This window comes from Typopeltis vanoorti, chromosome 20, assembly GCF_054136105.1.
Source record: "Typopeltis vanoorti isolate ZY-2024b chromosome 20, IOZ_Tvanoo_1.0, whole genome shotgun sequence".
Lineage (NCBI taxonomy): Eukaryota > Metazoa > Arthropoda > Arachnida > Uropygi > Thelyphonidae > Typopeltis > Typopeltis vanoorti.
Genome location: NC_143568.1, coordinates 57,014,964 through 57,038,770, shown reverse-complemented (window position 1 = coordinate 57,038,770; position 23,807 = coordinate 57,014,964). Strand labels below are relative to the sequence as shown.

The following is a 23,807-nucleotide window of genomic DNA, read 5'->3' as shown; positions in this document are numbered from 1 at the left end:
CTGTTGGCTTCATCAGGATTAAAATTATATAAATGTAAGAATACTTAAACGCTAAAAAACTGTTTGCACTGAAACCATAAATGGACCGAATACAATTGCATTTTTATAAAAGCAGAAGAACGCATACATCACACGTATAGCAGGTGTATGATCTACTAGTTATTATGTAGGAATGTTCTGTAGTTGGCAGCAAAATTTAATTCTGGCATGTTGAAAGATCTAACAAGGGTCTTCCAGACCTCGGGCAGAATTAATTCTTGGTTTCTATTTAGGTTTTCTTCTGAACGGAGAACTGTTGTGGCTTCTTTTATCATTCGAGAGTGGAAATCCTCCTCTAATTAGGGCATGGAGCCTTTATCCCATTCTATAACATGGTCAATCCTAGCAAAATGAAAGGCTAACCCCGATTTGTCTTCTCTATTATTATTGACGTCTCCTATGTGTTCCTTTTTTCTGATTTCAAACTTCTTGAAGTCTGGCCAATATAGTTTAAGCTGCACAAGCAGGGTATGTTGTAAACTCCAGCATATTTAAAAAAAAAAGGATGGCTATCTTTTGGAGATCTTAAAAATTGGCAAATGGTCTGTGAAGGTTTAAAAGCTACTCGTATTCCATGTGGCTTGAGGAGTTTAGCAATCTTATTAGAAACTGTTCCTGTAAACGGAATCACAATAGTAGAATTGTAATGTATATCTTCTGGTCGTCTTTGTGGGGATCTTGTGGATCAATTTCCACAAGAATATTATTATTATTCCTGATACCTCCAAGGAGTCCGAAGACTCATCGCGGGAGGACATCTTCAACTGTCTCTACACCTTACCTCTACTACGAATCAACGCCATCTACCGCCCACCTCCAATATCCTAGGAAATTGATCCAAAAGAATCTTGTGGATCAATTTCCTAGGATAACCATTCTTTGTTAGATTATTTGATATCAGGGATAGTTCATCTTGGAGGTCTTTATCATCAGTTGTAATGAGAGGCTCTATTTTTTAGTATGTGTACAATGCTAAGTTTCTGAGAAATATGGTGTGAAGAAGTGAAGTGTAAGTATCTACCTTGTCTGTATTGGTAGATTTGCTATAAACTCTTTACATCACAAAATTAAATTCACTCTAGAACTGGAGAAAGATAACCAGTTACCATTTCTGGACATTTTAATTAAAAAACAAATAAATGGACACATCAGTCTTACAGTTTATCGCAAACCTACCAATACAGGTAGATAAAAATTTTATAAAAATGCAATTGTATTCAGTCCATTTATGGTTTCAGTGCAAACAGTTTTTTGGCGTTTAAATGTTCTTACATTTATATAATATTAACCCTGATGAAGCCAACAGCCACAGTTGGCAAAACTAGTTGGTATAACTTAGTTTAAAATAAATATATTTGACAAAAAAAAAAACCAAATAGTAATCATTCTCTTTTATAGTTCTTGTGGTCAAAATAACCTTTTTATTATCATGAATAGCCTCCATGGTGAAACTTAACACCAGGTACATCGTTTTGAGCTACTTAAATGTAAAAAGGCTAAACTGTTAAATCACCTTACATTTTTGAAGAGATGCAGAAACCATAACATCATTCCTAAGTTCTTATTTTGAGAGAACGATTCCATTGAAGACGAGCTAAGCATATTTATTTTAAAACATCTTTGGCTATTTTATGTAAGCAGATACAACATATCAGATTTGAACCATGCCAAATAGACTTTAAGTGCTTACGAGGTATTTTAGACCAAAACTTATGGTCACTTTTAGATAGAATGATAAATAATAGCTATGACAAGACCTTTTCTATCAATAAACATAGCCAAATCAAGAAATTCAATGTTCTTTACGAAAAACATTTTCAATCAAAACCTAGTTTGCCGGACAACACTGTTATATTTAATTGCTCCGATCGTGTTCTATCAAAACCAGAAGTGAGCGTACTTAAAAAAAGGCTTCAATTTTTCTGTTATCCTGATCTAATTCCTAAAGTGGACATTATATGCAATATAGGAAAGGTTGTTTCATTACTGCTGGAACCCATAGCTAATGATCTCAGACTTAAAAGCAGTATCATTCTCTCTTCTTCAAGAGCTCCCCATAAAAACATTACTCTTCTAGAGAGAAGAGCTATGTTTACATTGAAGAAAGATAAAGAAATCATCTTAAAAGTCGATAAAGGCAACTGTACAGTGATCTTAAATACTAGTGATTACAAAGATAAGATCGCCTACTTACTATCTGATACATCTGCATACCGTGTTTTAGATTGAGATCCTACTTTAAAGAATCACAATGATACTAACGATTTATTACGTAATATGAATAGCTGGTCAACAGATTTAAAATGGAGATTGAGGTCTATGCATCCACTAACGCCGAGACTATATGGCACTCCAAAAGTCCATAAAAATGGAATACCATTATGCCCCATCGTTGATGGTATTAATTCGCTTACATATTTATTATCTAAACACCTTGCAGGTCTTCTCAAAGCACACATCCATAATTCGGATACTTACATACAAAATTCACAACATTTCGTGGAGAAATTAAACAGCTTCTGGCAAGCCTGGATGTGACATCATTATTTACCAATGTTCCAGTAGAGGAAGTGATTGACATTTTAGGAAACTTCTTTCCTCAAGACATTACTTCTTTGTTCCATCATTGTTTAAATTCTAACTTTAACCTATGGAATAAAACTTTTTACCAGCAATTAACAGGCCTTGCAATGGGAAGCCCTCTTTCACCACCTTGTGCTGATCTCTTTATGGAGAAATTTGAAAATAAAATTTTATCTCAACTGGACCCTAAACCCACAGTGGAGGTACGTTGAAGATTTTTTATTGTTTGAAAAAATATGGAAAAGGATTTGTTCGATTTCCTAAGCAAGATCAACTCTTTACATCACAAAATTAAATTCACTCTAGAACTGGAGAAAGATAATTAATTACCATTTCTGGACATTTTAATTAAAAAACAAATAAATGGATGCATCAGCCTTACATTTATCGCAAACCTACCAATACAGGTAGATTCTTACACTTCAATTCTTCAAACCATATTTCTCAGAAACTTAGCATTGTACACATGCTAAAAAATAGAGCCTCTCTCATTACAACTGATGATAAAGACCTCCAAGATGAAAACTATCCCTGATATCAAATAATCTTACAAAGAATGGTTATGCTAGGAAATTGATCCACAAGATTCTTTTCTGTGACCCCCCCACAAAGACGACCGGAAGATATACATTACAATTCTACTATTGTGATTCCGTTTACAGGAACAGTTTCTAATAAGATTGCTAAATCCCTCAAGCCACATGGAATACGAGTAGCTTTTACCCTTCACAGACCATTCGCCAATTCTGAAGATCTCCAAAATATAGTCTTCCTTTTTTCAAATATGCTGTAGTTTGCAACATACACTGCTCGTGTGGCTTAGACTATATTGGCCAGACTTCAAGAAGTTTTGAAATCAGAAAAAAAGAACACATAGGAGATGTCAATAATAATAGAGAGGAGGATTTCCGCTCTAATGATAAAAGAAGCCACAACAGTTCTCCGTTCAGAAGAAAACCTAGAATAGAAACCAAGGATTGATTCTGCCCAAGATCTGGAACACCCTCATTAGAGCTTTCAACATGCCAGAATTAAATTTTGCTGCCAACTACAGAACGTTCCTACATAATAACTAGTAGATCATACGCGTGCTATACGTGTGATGTACGCGTTCTTCTGCTTTTATAAAAATGCAATTGTATTCGGTCCATTTATGGTTTCAGTGCAAACAGTTTTTTAGCATTTATGTATTCTTACATTTATATAATTTTAACCCTGATGAAGCCAACAGCCACAGTTGGCAAAACTAGTTGGTATAACTTAGTTTAAAATAAATATATTTGACCACAAAAAAACCCAAATAGTAGTCATTCTCTTCTATAATTTATCAGAAGTTCATAAAAGTTTATGTGCTCTCTTCTCCTTTGTTTTCGACAATTAAGAAATGGGCTGTCAAGTTTTAACACCTGAAATCGTTAAAGATACAAGTAATTTTATAGCATAACCAAGGTAAAAACTTTTTACATTTTTAACACCTGAAATCATTTATCAAGTGCACGATATGGTATTGGATGACGGGCAAGTCAAAGTGCCTGAAATTGCTGAGACTATAGGCATTTCAAAAGAACTTGTAGGATATATTTTGCATGAAGAATTGCAAATGAAAAAGCTTTGTGCAAGATGGGTGCCGTACTTGCTCAGAGCAGATCAAAAACACACTCACATAGAAATCAATGAACAGTGCTCGGAGCGTTTTAACAAGAATAAAACTGATTTTGTGCGTTGATTTATTACTATGGATGGGACTTGGATTCACCATTACATAAGAATCCAAACAGCAATCAAAACAGTGGACAGAAGACCGGTTGTTCAGCACCAAAGAAGAAAAAGTTGGTTCCATTAGCAGGAAAGGTCAAAGGTCATCACATCGGTGTTTTGCGATGATAAAGGCATTTTGTTTATTAATTATCTCGAAAAGGGTAAAACAGTAACCGGGGAATATTATTCTAATCTTTTAACCAGACCAGATGAAAAAATTCTTGAAAAAAGACCCGGTTTGCAAAAGAAAAAAAATTTACTTTCATCAGGACAATACACCTACCCACAAAGGTGTTTTGGCAATGGAAAAATTAAGGGATCTGCACTATGAATTGTTGGAATATCCACTCCCATTCTCTAGATTTGGCTCCCTCTGACTTCCATCTCTTCCCAAAACTAAAACTCTTCCTTGCTGGTGAGCGTTTTTCTTCGAATCAAGAGGTGATTGCAGCTATAGAGGGATATTTTGCAGATCTTACTGAGAACCACTACAGCAACGGGATAATGGTGCTGGAGCATCGCTGGAATAAATGTATTAGTCTTAAAGGAGATTATGTTGAAAAATAAAAATAATTTTGAAATTATAAATTCGTTTTTTCATTGTTAGGCCAGAACTTTTCAGACCACCCTTGTAGACCATTGGGAAACTGCAAATGATAGTCTTGATATAGTCTCTGCAGTTGTTTCGGTGTGGGATCTTTTTAATTAACAGGGTGAGGAATGAAAAATTAATTCATTTTCTAATATCTATCCAATAGATTCTAAGTCATCCCCAGCATTTTTTATCAGAAGTCAAACCTTGTAGTGCTATTCTGGTAAATTATCAGATCTAGCTTTGTGAACCAGACAATGGAGTTGTTTTCCACGTATTTTAGTGATATTTTCTTGCGGTCTGACAATAGAGTGGATTTTTCCCCTCACCTCACAATTTTGTGCAGCAGCAAATAGTTTCTTCAGAAGTTTTCTGTAGTACTTCATCTCAAAGGCCAATAGCATTTCCTCATCTTTCTTTAGCAGTGTCTGACACGTCTGTATAGTAAGACAGTTAAAAAGGGTGTCAATCAGTAGTCCTCTAGCAGTATTTTGTCTTTCCAAAGTGATTGAAATCTCTGAAGCGTAACAGTTGCTTTAGCAGTGCAAACTTTAATGTCTTGTTTGGACCAGCCATCTCTGTGTTACACACACACACATCCCAGGCTAGTGAATCTTTCTACTTCCAATTTTTCATCATTAACTAAAATTTTCATAGGCTCTTTGCCTGAAGACATATTTTTTGAATTGTTAATGCTGATCTTTAATTCATAATCACTGAGTTCTCACATGTCTGACCACACATGTGAGAACTCTCGCTGGCACAGTGCCAAGAAGAGTCAATGAAGAGTCAATTCATGTTGAAGGGGAGAAAGGGATAAGGTGGTGTATGAATTCATCACCAATACATGAAATCACATACTTGATTCATAAAATTTTCCTGCTTTGTACAATCAAAATAGTTACCACTTTAAAAACTAGAATTTTCATTAAAAAAAAGCTAATCTGACTTATAATAATAAACCCTAATCATTGATTACCCTATCTATTATCAGAATGGATTTTCCTTCTGCTATGCACAGAAATGTTGAGGAGCCTCACATCTGTAGTCAGACAGTATCTTAGAAAAATCTGTTAATTCTTGTAACTGATTTCCATTCTCTGCTACTAGGTCAATGTCATCGGCAAATCAAAGGTTTTGACACCAACTTAAGTGCCGCTTACCACTGGCACTTAAATTGGTGACAAAAAAAACAACTCGTTTTTATGGAATCCTGCTTGGTTCTGTGAAAGTATACTTTCTATTTTCCTCTCATTCCTAGAGAGTAAGAGCTTTAAGTAAGAGTAAGAGAAAATTCAATGAATTTTGAATGATTAGACTGATAGCTCTATGATTGCTGTATTTTGTACTGTTCCCTTTTTTAAGAATACGGATCAGAATATAAACACACTAATCGTTTTTATTCTGATCCATATCGTTCAATCATAATTCATTGTTCCATACTTCTTGACAGATTTTGAGCAAACATGAATCTAATTTCAGCAAATTTGTCAAACATGTTATAAATGTAACTTTTTTTTCAGAATGGGATTCACTTAAAGAAAAAAAAATGATATATTCAGTACAAAAATTGAATGCAAACCTGCAGGACAGTTTCTCAGCATTGGGTAGAATAATGATGTGTGCACATTTTACAGAGAGAGACTACCAAATTAGGTTTATCCAGGATAAACTACTAAATGACACCCTTTTTCATGTTATCTTGAAAGTAGCAGAATAAGCTACATTTCTGGCTTTTCTTAGCAAAATAGTCATTTAAATTTTTTACATTATCATATTGTGTGGTACTTTGTATATAAATATTTTACTACTTTCTTACTTGCTGATGCTGTATACCATTAAATTGTTACAGGGAACTTATTTTTGAAAAACGCAATTATCTATCATGTGCTCTCCATGTCGACTTCACCCTAAACATGGCAGAGATTCCAAAAATAAGTTCCCTGTAACAATTTAATGGTATGAAACATATAATTCTAGCATCAGCAAGCAAGGAAGTAGTAAAATAATTATATACAAAGTACTACACGATGTGATAACGTAAAAAAAAAATGTATGGAACTATTTTATGCAGCGTAAGCCTTATAGTACAAATGGTAAGAAAAGCTGGAAATGTAGCTTATTCTGCTACTTCCAAGATAATCTGAAAAAGAGTATATAGTAAAATAATTCACCACCAGTTGGTAATGAATTATTTTTTTAAAAAATGTATATTTTTCTTGTTTAGCAACAGGGAAGCCTGCAGATGCCAAGTAAACAAAGTGCTGATTGGAAAAGATAGTTTCTCCCATGGAATGTATATAAGTCCAGGCTATTTCCAGGAAAGCAATGTTTGGCACAACACTTGCCTCCAAAACCAAAATGTTCTTTTTTCTTTATATGTATATTGTTTATAGATCAGCATATAATATTTAAGAACTTTAGATTGAAATTTAAAATTGTTAAATGATAAATTTAAAAACTTATTTTGATATAAGTGAAGTATAGGAATAGCTCTTTCTCCACTTCCTTTTCTCATTATTTAATCTTGCCAAGTAATATTTTTCCATAGATTCCGTTATATCTGCAGAAGAAGAAGATCATTTAGGGAAAAATCCACCTTTTTGGATTCGTGATGATGATGCTCCTCATTGTATGCATTGTGATGTAAAATTTACCATGATTAAAAGAAGACATCACTGTAGAGCCTGTGGGAAGGTAATTTGTTTTGTCTTATTTTAAAATATTTAAGCTACATTTGGTATTCCCCAGTCTCTTTCCCCCTTACCCTTCTCTAACATGGTGCTGTTTTACTTTGAAATGATTGATTGGAAGTTCTTTCTCCCCCCCCCCCACCTTCCCAATCCACATAGTTGTTTCAGTTAACACATGACACTACATAGTGATTAGGCATCTTCTCTGCTTTTTTTTTAAATGTACTAGTTTTAAAGGAGGAATGATCACATATTGGCTTAGATATACTACAAAACATCAAACTGCATGTTGAAGCCAGAGGATCAATATTCCCTCTAAGCTATGTGTGTGTGCATGCACATGCACACTGGTCAAAAAGGGAGTCCACATGCTTTTTGCTTTCAGAATGTATAATTTACATTCAAAATTGAATGTACTATAAAAACAAATTATATGATAAATCATACTTGTCACTTATTTTATTTAGTAATTTTTTCAATGTCTTCATTCCAATATTACTGTAGCCCACACTTTAATTAGTTACTTTAAGCATGTACCATGTGGGTGAACTAATACTGATGTTAGTGGGTTGTAGTAGCATATTTAATATCGGCTGTCTAGACAGTACAGTCACTTGAACTCTTGCAAAACGGTGATGGATATTTGTTGATACACAGATTTAAAATTTAGTTCTTGTACGTTTACAAGTTATGCTATGGACAAAAAAAATAAGGGGAAGGACAACATTAATATGAGAAATATTACATGAGCAGCAGCAGTTTTCGTGTGTTAAATCCTCAAAATGTTGCTCTGCAAAATTAATGCAGAAAAGAGCTGTAAATTTGTTTAAATTTAGAGAAAGATGGAAGTTTTTTTCCCCCACTTGGTTAGACTGTAATAAATTTAGTTTAATCCTTTATCCAAGTATAAGCAAACAAAGTTTGCACCTGATGTATCTTCAGGACTGACGCAACTCGTGGTAAAGGTGGACCAAGCTTTCATCACTCCTTGTCTTAGTATCTCCCATAATGCAAAACACATCTCCTTGTGGACATGTATAATGCCATGCATTAAGGGAAGGGCCACCTTCCCATGGGTGGATAGCAGCCCTTCACAAAAGTTTGTGATTTTTGGTATTGTGGTGATCACAGTCTACCGCACATTGAGTCTGAGACTGGAAACTTGCACACAAAATGTTTTTCATGGGTTTGCAAAAATTAGAAGGCATATTGTAGAAGTTACATTATTAATGGGTGATGCTTCAAGGGTACACAGTAGATTGCAGTTATTTAATACAAAAAATTTTTCTGTGCATACCTCCCTATTCTTCATGTTTCTAATCAAAACATTGGAGATGTTAGGCCCAGGATCAGGGCTGCTGCAAGTGGGTGTGCAAGTTGTGCACTGCACAAAGGCACCATAAAAAAAAAGGGGGGAGGGAGTGCAAAATTAAGTTTTAAAAATCAATTCTACATTTCAAACACAATCCACTTTGCTAATGTCAGATTTCACTTCTTCCAAAACAAGTACTGCATATCAATTCAGAGAAATCGTACATATTGCACAATCTGAAAACTATCAGTGCTACTGACATCTTACAGTGAACATATTGTTGCAGTTCCATGAAGCTCAATCTAACAAGTACAAGCTGAGCTGAGTCATCTTCTATGCAGATACAAATCAACACCTTTCATCTTTCTGTTGGTTCTCTAAGTTAATCTGAACACAGTATTTGATCATTGAAATACTGGAACATTCACAATAACATCTGCAATAGCTGTGTGAAGCATTTCATTACCATAAATGCATTGATCGTGATTAGAGCTCTTTGTGAGGTATTTGTGAAAGCATAGTCAGATTTTTGAGAACATTAAGTAAAAAAAAAACAAGATTTTTTTTTATTTTGATAAATCTATTTTAATATTTACATTTGTTTAAAAACTTTTTGTACATTTTTATCAATGGGGACAGCAAAAATTTTATTGCCCAAAGGCAGGCTACATGTCAGTGGCTGTACTGCCTAGGTTGTATGTTTTACATTGTATGATACCTAGGGAAACTTGCAGTGAAGCCAGGTATTCAGCTAGATATGGGGATATGTCCTACAGATAAACACACTTGTTTGCATATCAAAAAAAAAAAAAATAAATAAACTAATGCCTTTTTATTCCCGTATAGGAAGTAGGCGAGGCCGTTTAGACCTATCTAACTTTTTTTTTTTTTTGGAGACTAAGTAGGCAGTTCAATCTCCACTGATACCCAATCAGAGATAGCTGACCCAAGGCTATCACTAATTAAGCGGCACACAGTGAAGAGGTGGCTCAACAAGTGCTGCCATCTCATTGTCCCTAACCCTAACACAATATATTTAATGTCTGAAAATAGTGTGGGTTCTATGGTCGATTTTCTTGAGTTTATGGGATGAAAAACCCAAGTTTTTGGGAGAAAAAAACCCGCTTGCTCGTGCCAGAGATCGACTAACTCGGGAACCGGTTGAAAAAAGGCTTAGAAAAATTTCCTCTAGTCACCGACTAGATTTGAAACACCAGATCTTCATTCGTGCAGTCAAGTGCCGTGGTGCGCAAACACCACATCCACTGAGCTGCACAGGCTTTTTATTTGCATATACTAGAGTTAAATATTATACTACATCAAGAATGTAATTTCTTGTCATATAGTTTCAGATGTACTATCCAACCTATTGAATTGAACAAACATGCTGTCTTATGTATATACAGCATGAGAATGCATGGACAAATAAATTTATTGACAATTAGCAACAGATGTTTATTGAAAAAAAAAAGTAGTACTGCATTAAATGTGGAATGAGCAAGCAAATTTAAATAAGATTGAATACAACGGGATTCAACAATTGGTTAATATATCCAGACCAGTGCAATAGGCTAGAATGGTAATATCCATTTTTCATATTTAAATTCTCATCCTTGGTTACTAAGGATGAGAATTTCCCATGCTTTTTGGGATTGAGAAGCAATCACTCTCCTTGAATAGATGTTTGTATTTATTATTATCTGAGACTTACAGGGAGTCAAGAACTCATTGAGGGTGGCTCTAAATCACCCAAACCAGCTATCATACATTTCCTTAAATTCATTCACACTAGATGCACTCACTACCCATAAGGGAAAATTATTCCACTCACTCACTGCTCTCTGGGAGAAACCTCTTCTTGACTGTGAACAAACTTAACTTCCATGGATGCCCCCTTGTTCTGTCCCCACCTTCCATATAACGAAAAATTTCATCCACCCATTCAAAAGTTTATAGACATCTATCATATCACCCTTCTTTCTCCTTTAACCAGAGTCTGTAATCCACATACTCGCAATCTGTCCTCATAATCTAAATCCCATGATCCGGATATAATCTTTGTAACCCTTCTTTGCTCCTTTTCCATGGCTTCTTTTTATCCCCTTGGAAAGGGAGCAAAGAAGAGTTACAAAGATTATATCCGGATCATGGGATTTAGATTATGAGGACAGATTGCGAGTATGCGGATTACAAACTCTGGTTAAAAGGAGAAAGAAGGGTGATATGATAGATATCTATAAACTTTTGAATGGGTGGATGTAATTTTTCGTTATATGGAGAAAAATTTCATCCTTGGAGATTTGGAGCCTGGGAGACCAAATCTGCATGCAATAATCAACATGCGGTCTTATCAAAGCCTTATAAAGAGTTCAAAGGAAGGCAAAATGACTTCCTTATCCTTACATATCAAGGTTCGCTTCAGCACCACAATTATCCTCTGAGTTGTATTTGCAACTTTTGCTATGTGACCTTTGAATGTTAATATGCCTAGATCCCTTGCCTCTTCAGTTTCTTGTAGCATAACCCTGCTAATATAATATGCCCCTGGAACTCTAATCACTCCAGAAAACTGTTTCTGACGTGATTAGATTTTAAACTGTTTCTGTGAATTAACCGAAAAACTTTGTGAATTAACCAAATATCATATTAAAGCAGTAGTCTCCAAACTTTTCGCCATGAGGGTCACATTGGGTACTTCAGCACTGTTCAGCGGGCCGTAGTAATAAAAAATTCTAGAACTAGATATATGAGTTTTATTGAAAGCAGATAAAAACTGATTACAGAGTATGAGAGATTAAATTATCGTATATTAACGACAACGAACACTATCAATATTTTTATCACAAATTATAATAAAATCATTAATGTGAATGAAGTAACTGTGTTCGTGTTTTTAAAATCTTATTCAACTCAAGTTCAAATTTTGAAGTGCTAATTACAAGTAGCGATTTCAAATGTTCATCAGATAAATTTGCCCTGTATTTTGACTTGATATATTTCATTCGGGAAAAAGTTTGTTCGCAAAGATACGTTGTCCCAAAAATAGAGATAAATTTACAAGCAAATTTCTTCAAATTTGGGAACTGCTCAGAGTTCAAAAATTTATAAAAATCGATCAAGTTTCCTTCCTTGTATTTATCTTTAATATGTTCAGTTGCCTGAAGTTCAATAATTTCCATTTGAAGTTGACTTGGGACATCAGTAACAACACAGTCAAACAGATTTTGAAACAGTCTTCCATCATACATTCTTTGATATTGCCATCAGTGGATGGTTTTCCTTTTTTTAGCCAACACATGAGCAATCTTGTAGCTTACCAAGGTTAAGTTTTAATTTTCTGAGTTTTCTTTCGTAAATAAGCCTTGCTGAGAATGCAAACAACAATATAATGATTCAAATTTATTTGAACGCTCCTTTTCTGTAAATTGTGAAAACGTTGAAGTGTGTTTTGTTTCATAGTGGTGGCGTATATTGTATTCTTTCAACACAGAAACAGTGTCTTTACAAATGAGACATACAGCTTTATCCTTTGAGTTCGATTGTATGAAGGAGTATTTTACTTTATGCCCCATTCTTCATTAAACACACGACATTCATGATCAACTTTTCTTTTTCCCATCCATGTTAACCCTATAAAAGAGAATAAATTTATAAATAATTAATAAAATTTTTTTATTTATTTCAAAAAAATTTTGTAAAAGTTACCAAAAAAAATCTTATCATGACAATTTCTACTCGCGAACTGTTACTTTTTTTTGAAATAGCCGAATTCATTTTTTCCAGTTCGGGAAACAACAATTTGTTTAAATTTTTGCTAGTCGTTAGTTTTCAACCAAATATACACCGACAATTTACATGCAACTTTTTTTTAATTTCGTATAACTTCGAGTTTTTAGTCAATGAATACAGATCGGGAAAATTTGTTTTTATTTCGTTTTTGCTTGTTAGTTCATTTTAGCTGTGTTTTTACTGACTTTTTTTAAGTGTTCTTATTTCGTGCGACATAAATTTTTTTGTTGATAAAAAAGTTTATTCAGATGTAACTTTTTTATTTCATTTTGAATTCTTTTAAATTTTTTTTCTTCGTTAGTCCATTTTAACCGACCTTTTACAGTCAGAAAGACCGCAACTTGGATTACGGTTGCTATTTGCTATTCGGGAATATATTTTGAACACAATTTTAATTAATGCATTTAATTAAAATTTAATTAAAATTAAATCAACCCCCCTGTGTTTTTTTTGCAGATTCTTATTGAAAAATTAGTCCAGTTGGCGGGTTGGATAAAATCATATCGCAGGCCGTAGTTTAGAGACCCCCTGTACTAAAGGATTCAATGGTGGGAAGTTTTTGGTATTGAGACTACATTATTATGTAATTAAAGAGTTTAATAAAAAATAAGCAATTAAAACCTGACAAGTTTTGTAAGTCATATGACTTGCATCATCAGGGGTATGGGTACCTAAAAGTTTTACACAACAACAAAAGCCTAACAATTAATTACACACATATTAGATGTTTTTTGATAACTTCACAACTGGAACATATAATCGATAAACCAGAATACAAGTGGCAAATTCATTACTGTATGCATTGGAACATTGCCTGGCATCACGTGTGTTATATCCTAGGTCCATGGCAGTTAAATTTTTGATGAAAGCAGACCATACTTGATGTAAAATTAAGCCTTGATTTTTATTGCATTGTGTAGGGATCCTAAGCATTTGCAAGGAGGCTTCTTTAAATTTTCTTGTAAAACAATTATAATCAATATATGATATTTTTGTTTGTTGCCAAAGTACTTGATGGCCAGCAGTGGTTGTGTGGAATGCCAGGCCTGATTTATGCTCTTCTTTTTTTGATGTCTTTTACGTGTTCAGACATGTGGATCTCTCTCCCGACCTTCCTGTCTGTCTTGCATAACAAATTCCACAAGAGCAATGAATATCATAGATGCCTAGTTTTTTCATGGGATGATGTGGAGGTTTTGGTGGATGTGGGAATCTTGATATTTTTTGGTAAAAAGGTAAGAAAGGTAAAAAAGCCACTTTTACATTGTACTTGCAGAGCAATCCAACCACTTTGTCTGTGACATTCTTGATGTAAGGCAACATGATTGGATTCTTGAATCTTGCTTAAGTAAGGAAGTTGTGGTAGATGTATTAAGAATTTTTCTGATTGTCTTGGGTTCAAAACCATCAAGTATGAGGGTCTCTATATTTATTAAACTCTTTAATTATATAATAATGTGGTCTCAGTACCGAAAGCTTTCCACAGAACTACTAAACCTCAGAAACTTTCATTTGAATGATAAGTATGCCCAAAATATGATAAATTAGTCAGTCAGTCACAGAGAATCTGATAAACAGTGACTATAGATAAAGGCAATTTTTTTAATTTCTTAACACTTAAACCTTCATAAGAGGAAAAAAATTAAAATTCTTGATGGGAAAAATATGTAGGTATCAGATGAAACTTCAAAGATTTTGCCAGTCAATTCCAAGATGTTAGAAATGTGTGGGATAGGAATTTTGTGTTCTGCTGCAGTGCCCTTACAATCCTATATCTAAGAATTCCACATTAGTAAGCTACTAAAATTGGCTTGAATAATGTCCAATACTCACCTTCTCGTGGTGCACCCTGTTGGGTATCTACTTTGATACTGAACGAACAAGGATGGGCTGGCAATTTGGGATTTACCCGACCAAATTGTATTCTTATTGGTTAAACCAAAATAAAAAATGATGGTACAACATGACAAAATTTCATGCCGGCTGGGGCGTCACCCTGTTAAACAAGGCCCCCGTTGTTTTCGCCAGGGAACCAGGGCGAACAGCGAAAAGTCAGCTACTGGAACAAATCTGAAAACAAACCCCAACTCAACATCACCAGAGTTAAAGATCGGTACTATCAACGTAAGAAGCCTGAATGGCAAAGAAATGGAGCTTGCCATGGAATTAGATAAGTACCAGATCGACATAATAGGGGTGACAAACAAAAAAGACCAAAACTGGTGAGATCTTTCTGAGCAATAAATACAAAATGGTATATTCAGGCAATGACAATCAAGGAAAAGGAGGAGTAGCCATAGTATTCAACACAAAATACGAGGCTAATCTTCTTGAATGGCAGTCAGTCTCAAGTAGAGTCATGTGGGCAAATATGAGAATGGGGAACTGGACAATGAGACTTATTTGTGCCTATGGTCCCACAGAAGGTTCTACTAAGGTAGAAGTGGAGGAATTTTTTGACGCTTTAGAAAAAGCAACTGACACAATGAAAAAGGAAAAGTTGGTGCTTGTTGGGTATCTAAATAGCAGAGTAGGAAATGATTACGAGACATACAAAAATATTTTGGGAAAATTTGGAGAAAAGAGCAAAGCTAATAATAATGCAAATATCTGTTGGATTTCTGCTCAGGACATGGACTGGTTATTACTAACACCATGTTCCAACATAAAAATGTGCACAAATTCACATGGAGGCTAGGAATAAGAAAAGTCTCATTGACTATGTTATTGTTGATAGTGATGTTTTCTCCCTTGTGCAGGACACAAGAGTGTACAGAGGATTCGAAATTGGAAGTGATCACTATTCAGTCTTGAGCAAGATAAAATTGAATTTCATATTGAAAAGAATAACATGTAAGAAAGTTTTAAAGCGAATAAAAGTTGAGCAGCTCTCAGATGTGAACTCTAGACTAAAATACACAAAGCTTATTGAAGGAAAAATGAAAGAGTTTGAGAACAGGAACCAAACCTTGGAGATTCATTGGCAAACTCTGAAGAAAACATTGATTGATTCTGCCAGAGAGGCATGTGGTGAGGTTGTGTGCAAGGATAAAAAAATCAGAACTCCCTGGTGGACGCAGGAAGTTAAAGAGGCAGTGAAGGAAAAGAAGAAAGCATATCAAAAGTTCCTGGCAAATAAGTCAGCTTTTACTCTTACAGAATACAGAGACAAATGTAAGAAAGCTAAACAGTGTGTAAAGCTAAACAAAAGTCATGGGAGGACTTTGGCAAGAATATAGAAAATAAATATCAAGAAGGTGGGAAAATATTCTGGAGGTTGTTGAAGAAGCTTAGGAATGGAGGAAAGAGTGCTGTAAAAGGAGTTAGAGATGATAAAGGTTACATGAAAATGAGAGAAAAAGATATCCTCGAAGTAAGGAGTAAATACTTTGAAAAACTGCTAAATGAAACAAGCAGTGATGACAGCACAGTGATAAAAAACACTGACCAGGCATGCAGTCAGGAATACATATCCATACTTGAAGTAGAAAAAGCCATCAAAGGCTTGAAATGTGGAAAGGCAGCAGGAGTAGATGATATTCGACCAGAAATGCTGAAGTATGGTGGTATGAAAGTCTTACAGTGGCTGCACTGCATAATTCAGAAAGCCTGGAGAGAGGGACGAATTCCCGATGATTAGAGTAGAGTTCTCATAGTACCCATATATAAAAGTATTAACTAAAGTTTTAACCACTCTGTTCTGAAAGGAATGATGGGTGATGCTTTGGTTTATACATCTGCCAATAAAGATAAGTTTAGGATAAACACTGGCAAAGTAGTAGAGAATCTGCAGTTAAGAGGGTGGTCTAAGAATGGTAAATAGTGAATTCACAGATGCAAACTGTTAATTTGTTTTAAGAAAATAGATCACTTTCAAAATCAGGCCAGACAGCAAATGCCGACCATAATGCTTAATTGCATAGCACTTTTTTCAAAATAAAATGTAATTGTGTTATGTGCAGTTACTGGTATAGACCTTCAAAGGTCATTAGCCAAGAGCTACGATGGCAATACATGTACTGGCAGTATAAATATCTTCCATATGCATGTACTTAAAAAAAAAAAAAATTTCTTTTTATATGACACCTATGACAGGTTGTAAACCTATGGCACATTATTAGTAGTACTGTGGGTGAACTAAATATTTTTTTAAAAATTTAGTTAATTATATATTTGTATTGTTGGATCCTACTTCTTCTCAATCTATACTTTGGATCCGACATGATTGCTATTCTTAACTAATCGATAAGTTGTAAGTTGATTTCTAATTCAAATATAGAGAAAATTTATATTTATAGACTGCGCCACTCTATATCTGAATTAGTTCAAGAATCGAAGAAAAATCAACCCTCAACTATTTCTCCTTAATATTATTAATATATATACTGGCCAAGTATATTTAACTAACTTAATTCACCCACTTTGGTTCGTATATTTTATGAATGGTGCAGTAAAAGAGATTCAGGCAAAATACAACTTTTGATTAACAAAAACAAACATTTAATTTTATAATCACAAATTATACACTTAAGATCAAAATACTAAACAAGTAATTATAAACACTTCAGCCTTTCTGATAATACTGTCATACAAACTCAGACAATGGTAAATCTGTTATCTCTAATACAGTCTTCTCACAGTTCTTTAAGTTCCAAATACGACAAAAATTGCAGTAACACTTCCTCACAAACAAGCACTTTTAAATTTACACTTCAGCTAATTTTCACCAATAGTTACTGTTAGTATAGGGAAATTCTAGGATGAAACTCACACGCTTCTCTGTATAGGAATATTAATGGTTGGAATAATCTTACCGATAATCTTCTATCTTCATCTACTTATACATATACACTTTTTATAACTGTAAACACTTTAAACAGTAAACGTCACTCATTAAATAAATTCTTCTAAGCAATAACTGAATTAATCATCGGTCACAATACACATAAACAAACGTAGCATAAAGTACTACTGATCACTCATGAAATAAGGCAACACACAATAATTCTTAACTTGAGGTTTTATATGCACAGTTGTTCATTCCTCCTGCATTAAATAATTCTTTAGGCACTATAATTCTAAACACAGCTAACGGTAAACTTCAACTTTACAGCCTCTAGTAACTCCGTGCTTTATTTCAAGATTCTGTGTGTCCTTGACAGGTCGGCCCTGAAATTATATCTCAATTCAAGTATCGCTAGTCTAATTAATAGTCTCTGAGCTGTTTTCCGTAGCTATAATTGTTATTGTACAACTTATTAGCTAACCGCCTCTCGACTAGTAGACTTTATTTAGCTGATTGAGTGACTTGCCGACTCGCTATTATCGCACTGTGATTCCCGAATGCCGAATTTTCAGATTCCAACCTAATGCCAGTTCTCTCCTTTCTCTCTGTTTCCTCTTTCTCTTCTTTCAGCATTCATCCTTTGTATATCCCTTTTTCCCGCCTAGATTATTCATGTGATTTCTTTCTAAAACTTTTTTCAATAAACCTTCTCCTCACGTGGTGTTCCAAAAATGTGCTCGCTTACTTACATACGTCTCCATGACAACAAAACAAAACAAATTTGCATAACATTAAACTTCTACAAATAGGAATAAATAAAGAATATTTACATTTCAATTAATGCACAATTAAATTATCAAATACAAGTTCTTATATTAATATAGTAATAATTAAAATAGCTTAATAATATTTAATACAGTCTTTTCATTATTAATACATATATCTTTGATTAAATAATTAAATATTAGACAAAATTAAGGTAGTTATATGAATATTAAATTGTAAAATAAGTTGTTTACATTAAATAATATTTACACAAGTCTAGCCTATGTGATGGAAGATCATGTTGGATTCTGAAACAAATAATAATTACTCCAATCTCTATATAATCAGAATCCAACAGTATAAATTGAAGATGCCAAGAAGTTATATTTTGGTTTCATCCTTTATTCAAATGTAAGCAAACAAAGTTTGCGCATGAAGTATCTTCATGCACAAACACATGAGTTTATGCATACTTGAAATTCTCTGGCAATTTTTGAGTATGTGGACATAAAGTTTGTTATGAATGCTTTAAATCTATCTGTACCTGCAATGGATTTCACAGGATCACCAACTTGGTTGTAATTGGTGATTAGTGCAACGTGACGCCATTAATGAAGGGAATTTTTGTTTCATTAGTTTGGTAACCACACTTTTACATCTTACCATAACAGCTGCACCATCACATGTAACACAAACTGTGAGATTTTAAATATTTTTCCTATTTAAGACACTTGATTAGAGAATCAAATATTCTTTTGCAGTAACACTTTCGAGTTCAATTCAAGTCCCAAGACAAATTTACTGATGAACTCATTCCACTGTCCAATATACAAGTTTGAATGCACTTGATTAAATTGGTTTGTTACTCAACACAGATGATTCATCAGTGAAATTTTGCTGTTCAACTTAATGATTTTATTAGCCAATTTTTTTTCTCATTTCATCACTAATTTGGGTCAAGATATTAATGTAAGCGTTAGTTGAATGATGAATACAGCCTGGGTCAATCTATTTGTCTTGGTGTTCAATCTGATTGAAAATTATGAAAGATTGATTTTTTTTGATCACCTTATATTATGTGGTGCAAAAATTTTTGGTGTTATTAATTTTTCACAAGATCAACTTTTTAAACATAGATTTTTAGCAGGCTCTTTTTCAGCTTCTCCAAGCAGTTTTGTAACAGCATTGTCTGCTGTTTCCTTATGATTTTTCTTAAAGAGAGTAGTTGTTGCTGTCTACTTTCATCAAAATTATATAGCTTCGTTGTTTGCCCATTCCTTAGAAATCTTCATATCCATCTTTTCCACTCTTAGGGTTCCAATTTGCTTACATAATGTACATTCAGGTCTCTTTAATTTGACAATTTAGTGAATGATACTTTGCACAGAAGTCTTTTTGCTCATAAGTTCAACTTGGCAAGCCATTGTCAGTCATTCCTTGCTGTTGGACACGAACATCATCAGGAATAAAAACAGTCTTTGACACTCCCCTATAGTTATATCTTAACTCTTCACTCATTTTTTCACTTGTTTTTAGTTTCTTAACAGTGGAAGGGGAAAATAAACTAGTTATTCCTTTCTTTCTTTTTTTTTTTTTCTTTTCTTTTTTTTTGCAGAAGTCAGATAAATGAGGATTTATTTAGCATGTTCATGAGGGGCAGGGACAAATTCTTTCATGCTGTTTAACCTCAAGGCGGGAAGAATTTGTCGTGTACTTCTTGTTTGTGTATGGTATATATTCAGCTTAGAACTTGAATGAAAATGACCTATATATTAAAAAAAATATCTTCCCTCGTAAGACACCATACTGCACAGATGCAAGCAAAATGAAGTCAGGTTTTATTGTAGCACTAAAAATGTTGCAGACACAGTCAGTGTATACTGTGTTTAGTGAAAAATTGTAGTACTGTTCTGCCTGAGGCATAAGTACGGGATAAAGCTTGCCATGAATGTGTTAATATATCAACATGAAAGTAATTTTAAAATTTATGCCTCAGACAGAACAGTGCTATTCACGTAACAAATATCTTAATGATAAACATAATGAGAAATGCTAATTTCATTACATATCTAAGTTTGTTTGAATACTAGTTCTCCCACCACCAGTCCTGATCTCCAAAATATCCTCTGAATTAATCCTATAAAAACCCTTTAGCAATTTGAATGTCTCAATCATATCTCCCCCTTTTCTGCCTATCAACTAATTTCTGCAACCCAACAAATCTTCAACCTGTTCTCATAAGGTTCATTCCATAGAGCTGCTATCATCTTGATCACTCGCCTCTGAATCCTCTCCACCTCCTCCCCATCAAGAAGAAACCTAGGTGACCAAATCTGGGCACAGTAGTCTAGATGGGGTCTTATCAAAGCTCAGTACAGCGGTACAATAAATTGCTTGTCTCTGCTCGTCAAAGTATTTTTCAACAACCAAGTGAGTTGATGAGCTGATTTAGGTACTTTTGCAATGTGCCCCCTAAACTTCATCTCCCTATCCACCAACACTCCCAAGTCCCTGTCCTCATCAATCTCCTGGAGTACCTACCAATATACCACCAATGTGGTATATTGGTAGTATAGTTCCCTAGTATAGATCCCTAGTATAGTTCCCTAGTATACTGCTACTAATCTACTAGTATAGATTAGTAGCAGTATACCACCAATGTGGTATACTGCTGCTAATCTTTTCAACCCAAAATGCATAACCTTACATTTTGTCACATGAAATTGACATACATTCTCCTTAGCCCAGAACTCCAATCTATCCAAGTCGTCCTGCAAGATTTTGACATCTTCTGCATTCACTATTGCCCTACCCAACTTTGCATCATCAGCGAACAAATGAACTGTTCCTCTTAGATCCTTCCCTATATCATTAATGAACAAATTAAACAGCAGTGGTCCAAGAACAGAACCCTGCGGCACACCACTAGTCACAGGCCTTTTTTTGGACTCTACTCCTGAATAAACTGCTTTCTGATATCTCTCCATCAACCACTCACCTATCCATCTCACCAACCCTATATCCATTCCCATATGTTGTAGTTTATGGATTAGAATTAGATGAAAAGGTTTTTCATTCAGCAGAACAGATATACTCAAACGAGAATACCTGCAATTAACTGATGTCAGATAGTCATTTTTCTAATTCCATTTGCTAGCTGAAATGGTTTTCAAATAGTAAGAAAATTTCATAATTATTTAAAAACTGCTTTAGTGCATAACCAGAAAGAATTTAAATATTGGTATTTAATAGTTATTTGTCAAAATTTTACTTATTCTTCAAGTCAGTCACATTATCTTAATTGACAGATTCTCTAAAGATAAAATTTCTTCTTTTGTTTTAGGTTTTGTGTTCACAGTGCTGCAACCAGAAGGCAAAGTTAGAATATCTTCGTAACAAAGAAGCCAGAGTGTGCCAGCAGTGCCTTCCTGTTTTAAACCGAGGTGATATGTTTATAATTTAAGAATTCAACATTTTTTTATTAATCTTCTCTTTGCTAAACGTGATAAAACACTATACTAAATTTTTTGTTTATAAAATGGTAGTCTTCATTTCATATATCCCTTACCTGAGGTAATCTAAAGAAGTGGCTTGGTAGAACATGAGCCAACACTAATCTTGTAAAATTTTTTGTAGATGGTTGCTTTCCTGTGCCTGTCTGATAAATTTTTGATGACACTTTGGCATATCATCAGAATACATATATGCTCAAAAGCACAGTGACTATTTCTGCTGGTCTGTTTGCCAATCAGACTGGTACATAGAGCAGTGCCTTATGGATTTAATTATGAGAATAATTGATTGCATCCTTCATTCCTCACTGCATTTTTTATTGCTTTCATTATTTGGAATAGCTAATTGTGATCATATGCAAATTTAATTGGTTTTTCTTGAAATATTAATGGTAACTAAATACACAAAGATATTCCTAATTTCATTTATTTAGTGATTATTAAGGATTATTCATTACAGATTATTTATTTTGCATTCCTTACGTAAAAGAACTAATTCTGTATCCACCCAAAAGTTAGAAGCAGCTGAAGCCAGCATAAATGACTTGCTTAGTTTATCAATTTGTTTAACGTTGCTCCCATCCATGAAAGGTTATTTGCAAACCTATAGTGCATCTTGTACCATGTGTGGGCTAAGGATTTTTTCCCCCCATTTTTATCAGTTTTATATTTATAATTCATTTTTTACATAGTTTTGAAACCTTATTCTAGAGACCAAACTTTTTTTGAGCCACTTTAGGCCTCCAATAAGTGGGGAAATGGTTTCACACCAGGTAATGAAATTCATCTCTCATTTAAAGACAATCACGAACATCCATGCCCAATGACTGGATTTGAACCCACAGCCCGTTGGTTGGAGAGCAGGTATGCCAACCAGGGCAGTGCGTGGTTGGCATACCTGCCAACCATGCACTGCCCTGGTTGGCATACCTGCATACAAAAAAAAAAAAAAAAGCGATTAGAAGCGATAGCTTCTAATCGCTTTTTTTTTTTTCAGTAAACATCATAAATCTTGTCGGCCTCTAACTAAAAATAGGTAGCATAAATGAAGCTTTAGAAAGACTACAAATGAAATTTGCTGAACTTAAAATGAAAATTTCAAATTGGAGGTATATTTAACAAATTGATAATTTATTTCAGAAGTAGACAAGGCAAACATGTATAATATTCAAGACTGCTTGGTTGGATGGAGTAAATAGCTAGCTTTCCACTCTCTGACAAACAGGATGTGGCTCTCAATCTCACTCTGGGCATGGACTGATATTTATAAATGTCTAAATGAAAGATGAATTTTGTCTGGTGTGAGAGCCACCCTGCTATAGAGGCCTAAAGTGACTTTGAAAAAACTTTCATATTTAAGTATAGTTTCTGGGAAATTCCCATGCTACTCCTCTTTTTTTGAGCCACTTCAGGCCTCCAATAAGTGGGGAATATTTATTTCATTTATTTCAGGCCTCCAATAAGTGGGGAATATCTTTCATATTTATTCTCTAGAGGAGAGTTTCCAGATTATGTAATGATTTGTCCAACTGCTGTGCTAACCTACCTATACATTTTTTTTAACCTTATGTGTTTACAATGATTTGCATAAACATAAAAAAAAAGATCTTGAAAGATTCTTATCTCAGCATCAGTGAGTAAAAATCAGTGAACTCTAATCACCCATCAATTAGTCTGTTAGGTGTCATCTCCAATCATCCACATGTTTTATTAGTTTATTAGTACCATTCATATGTACTTGGGAGAGGATCCTAGGTTTTTATCACAGAGAAAAACTAAACAGATATATATATATATATATATATATATATATATATATATATCTTTTTTTTTTTCTTCTCCTCCCATGTCTTTTAAATTAGTATAAATCAAGCTTGCAGTCCTGAAAGAACTGCAAGCTTGATTTATACTAATTTAAGGAGAGGACAGCAGACCTTCCAGTTACTACCATACAAATTTCTGTGTAGTCAATTCTAGC

At 34.1% G+C, this 23,807-nt stretch overlaps 1 protein-coding gene across 2 annotated transcripts in view; it reads left to right on the top strand.

Moving 5' to 3' along the window:
• Sara (Smad anchor for receptor activation) overlaps positions 1-23,807 on the top strand; it is a 418,622-nt gene that overhangs the window by 61,794 nt on the left and 333,021 nt on the right. For both annotated transcript variants that reach the window (XM_090410157.1, XM_090410156.1), the window contains exons 5-6: positions 7,524-7,669; positions 21,661-21,760. In XM_090410157.1, the coding sequence (XP_090266283.1) occupies positions 7,524-7,669; positions 21,661-21,760 (246 nt within the window). The remainder of the gene's footprint in view (positions 1-7,523; positions 7,670-21,660; positions 21,761-23,807) is intronic.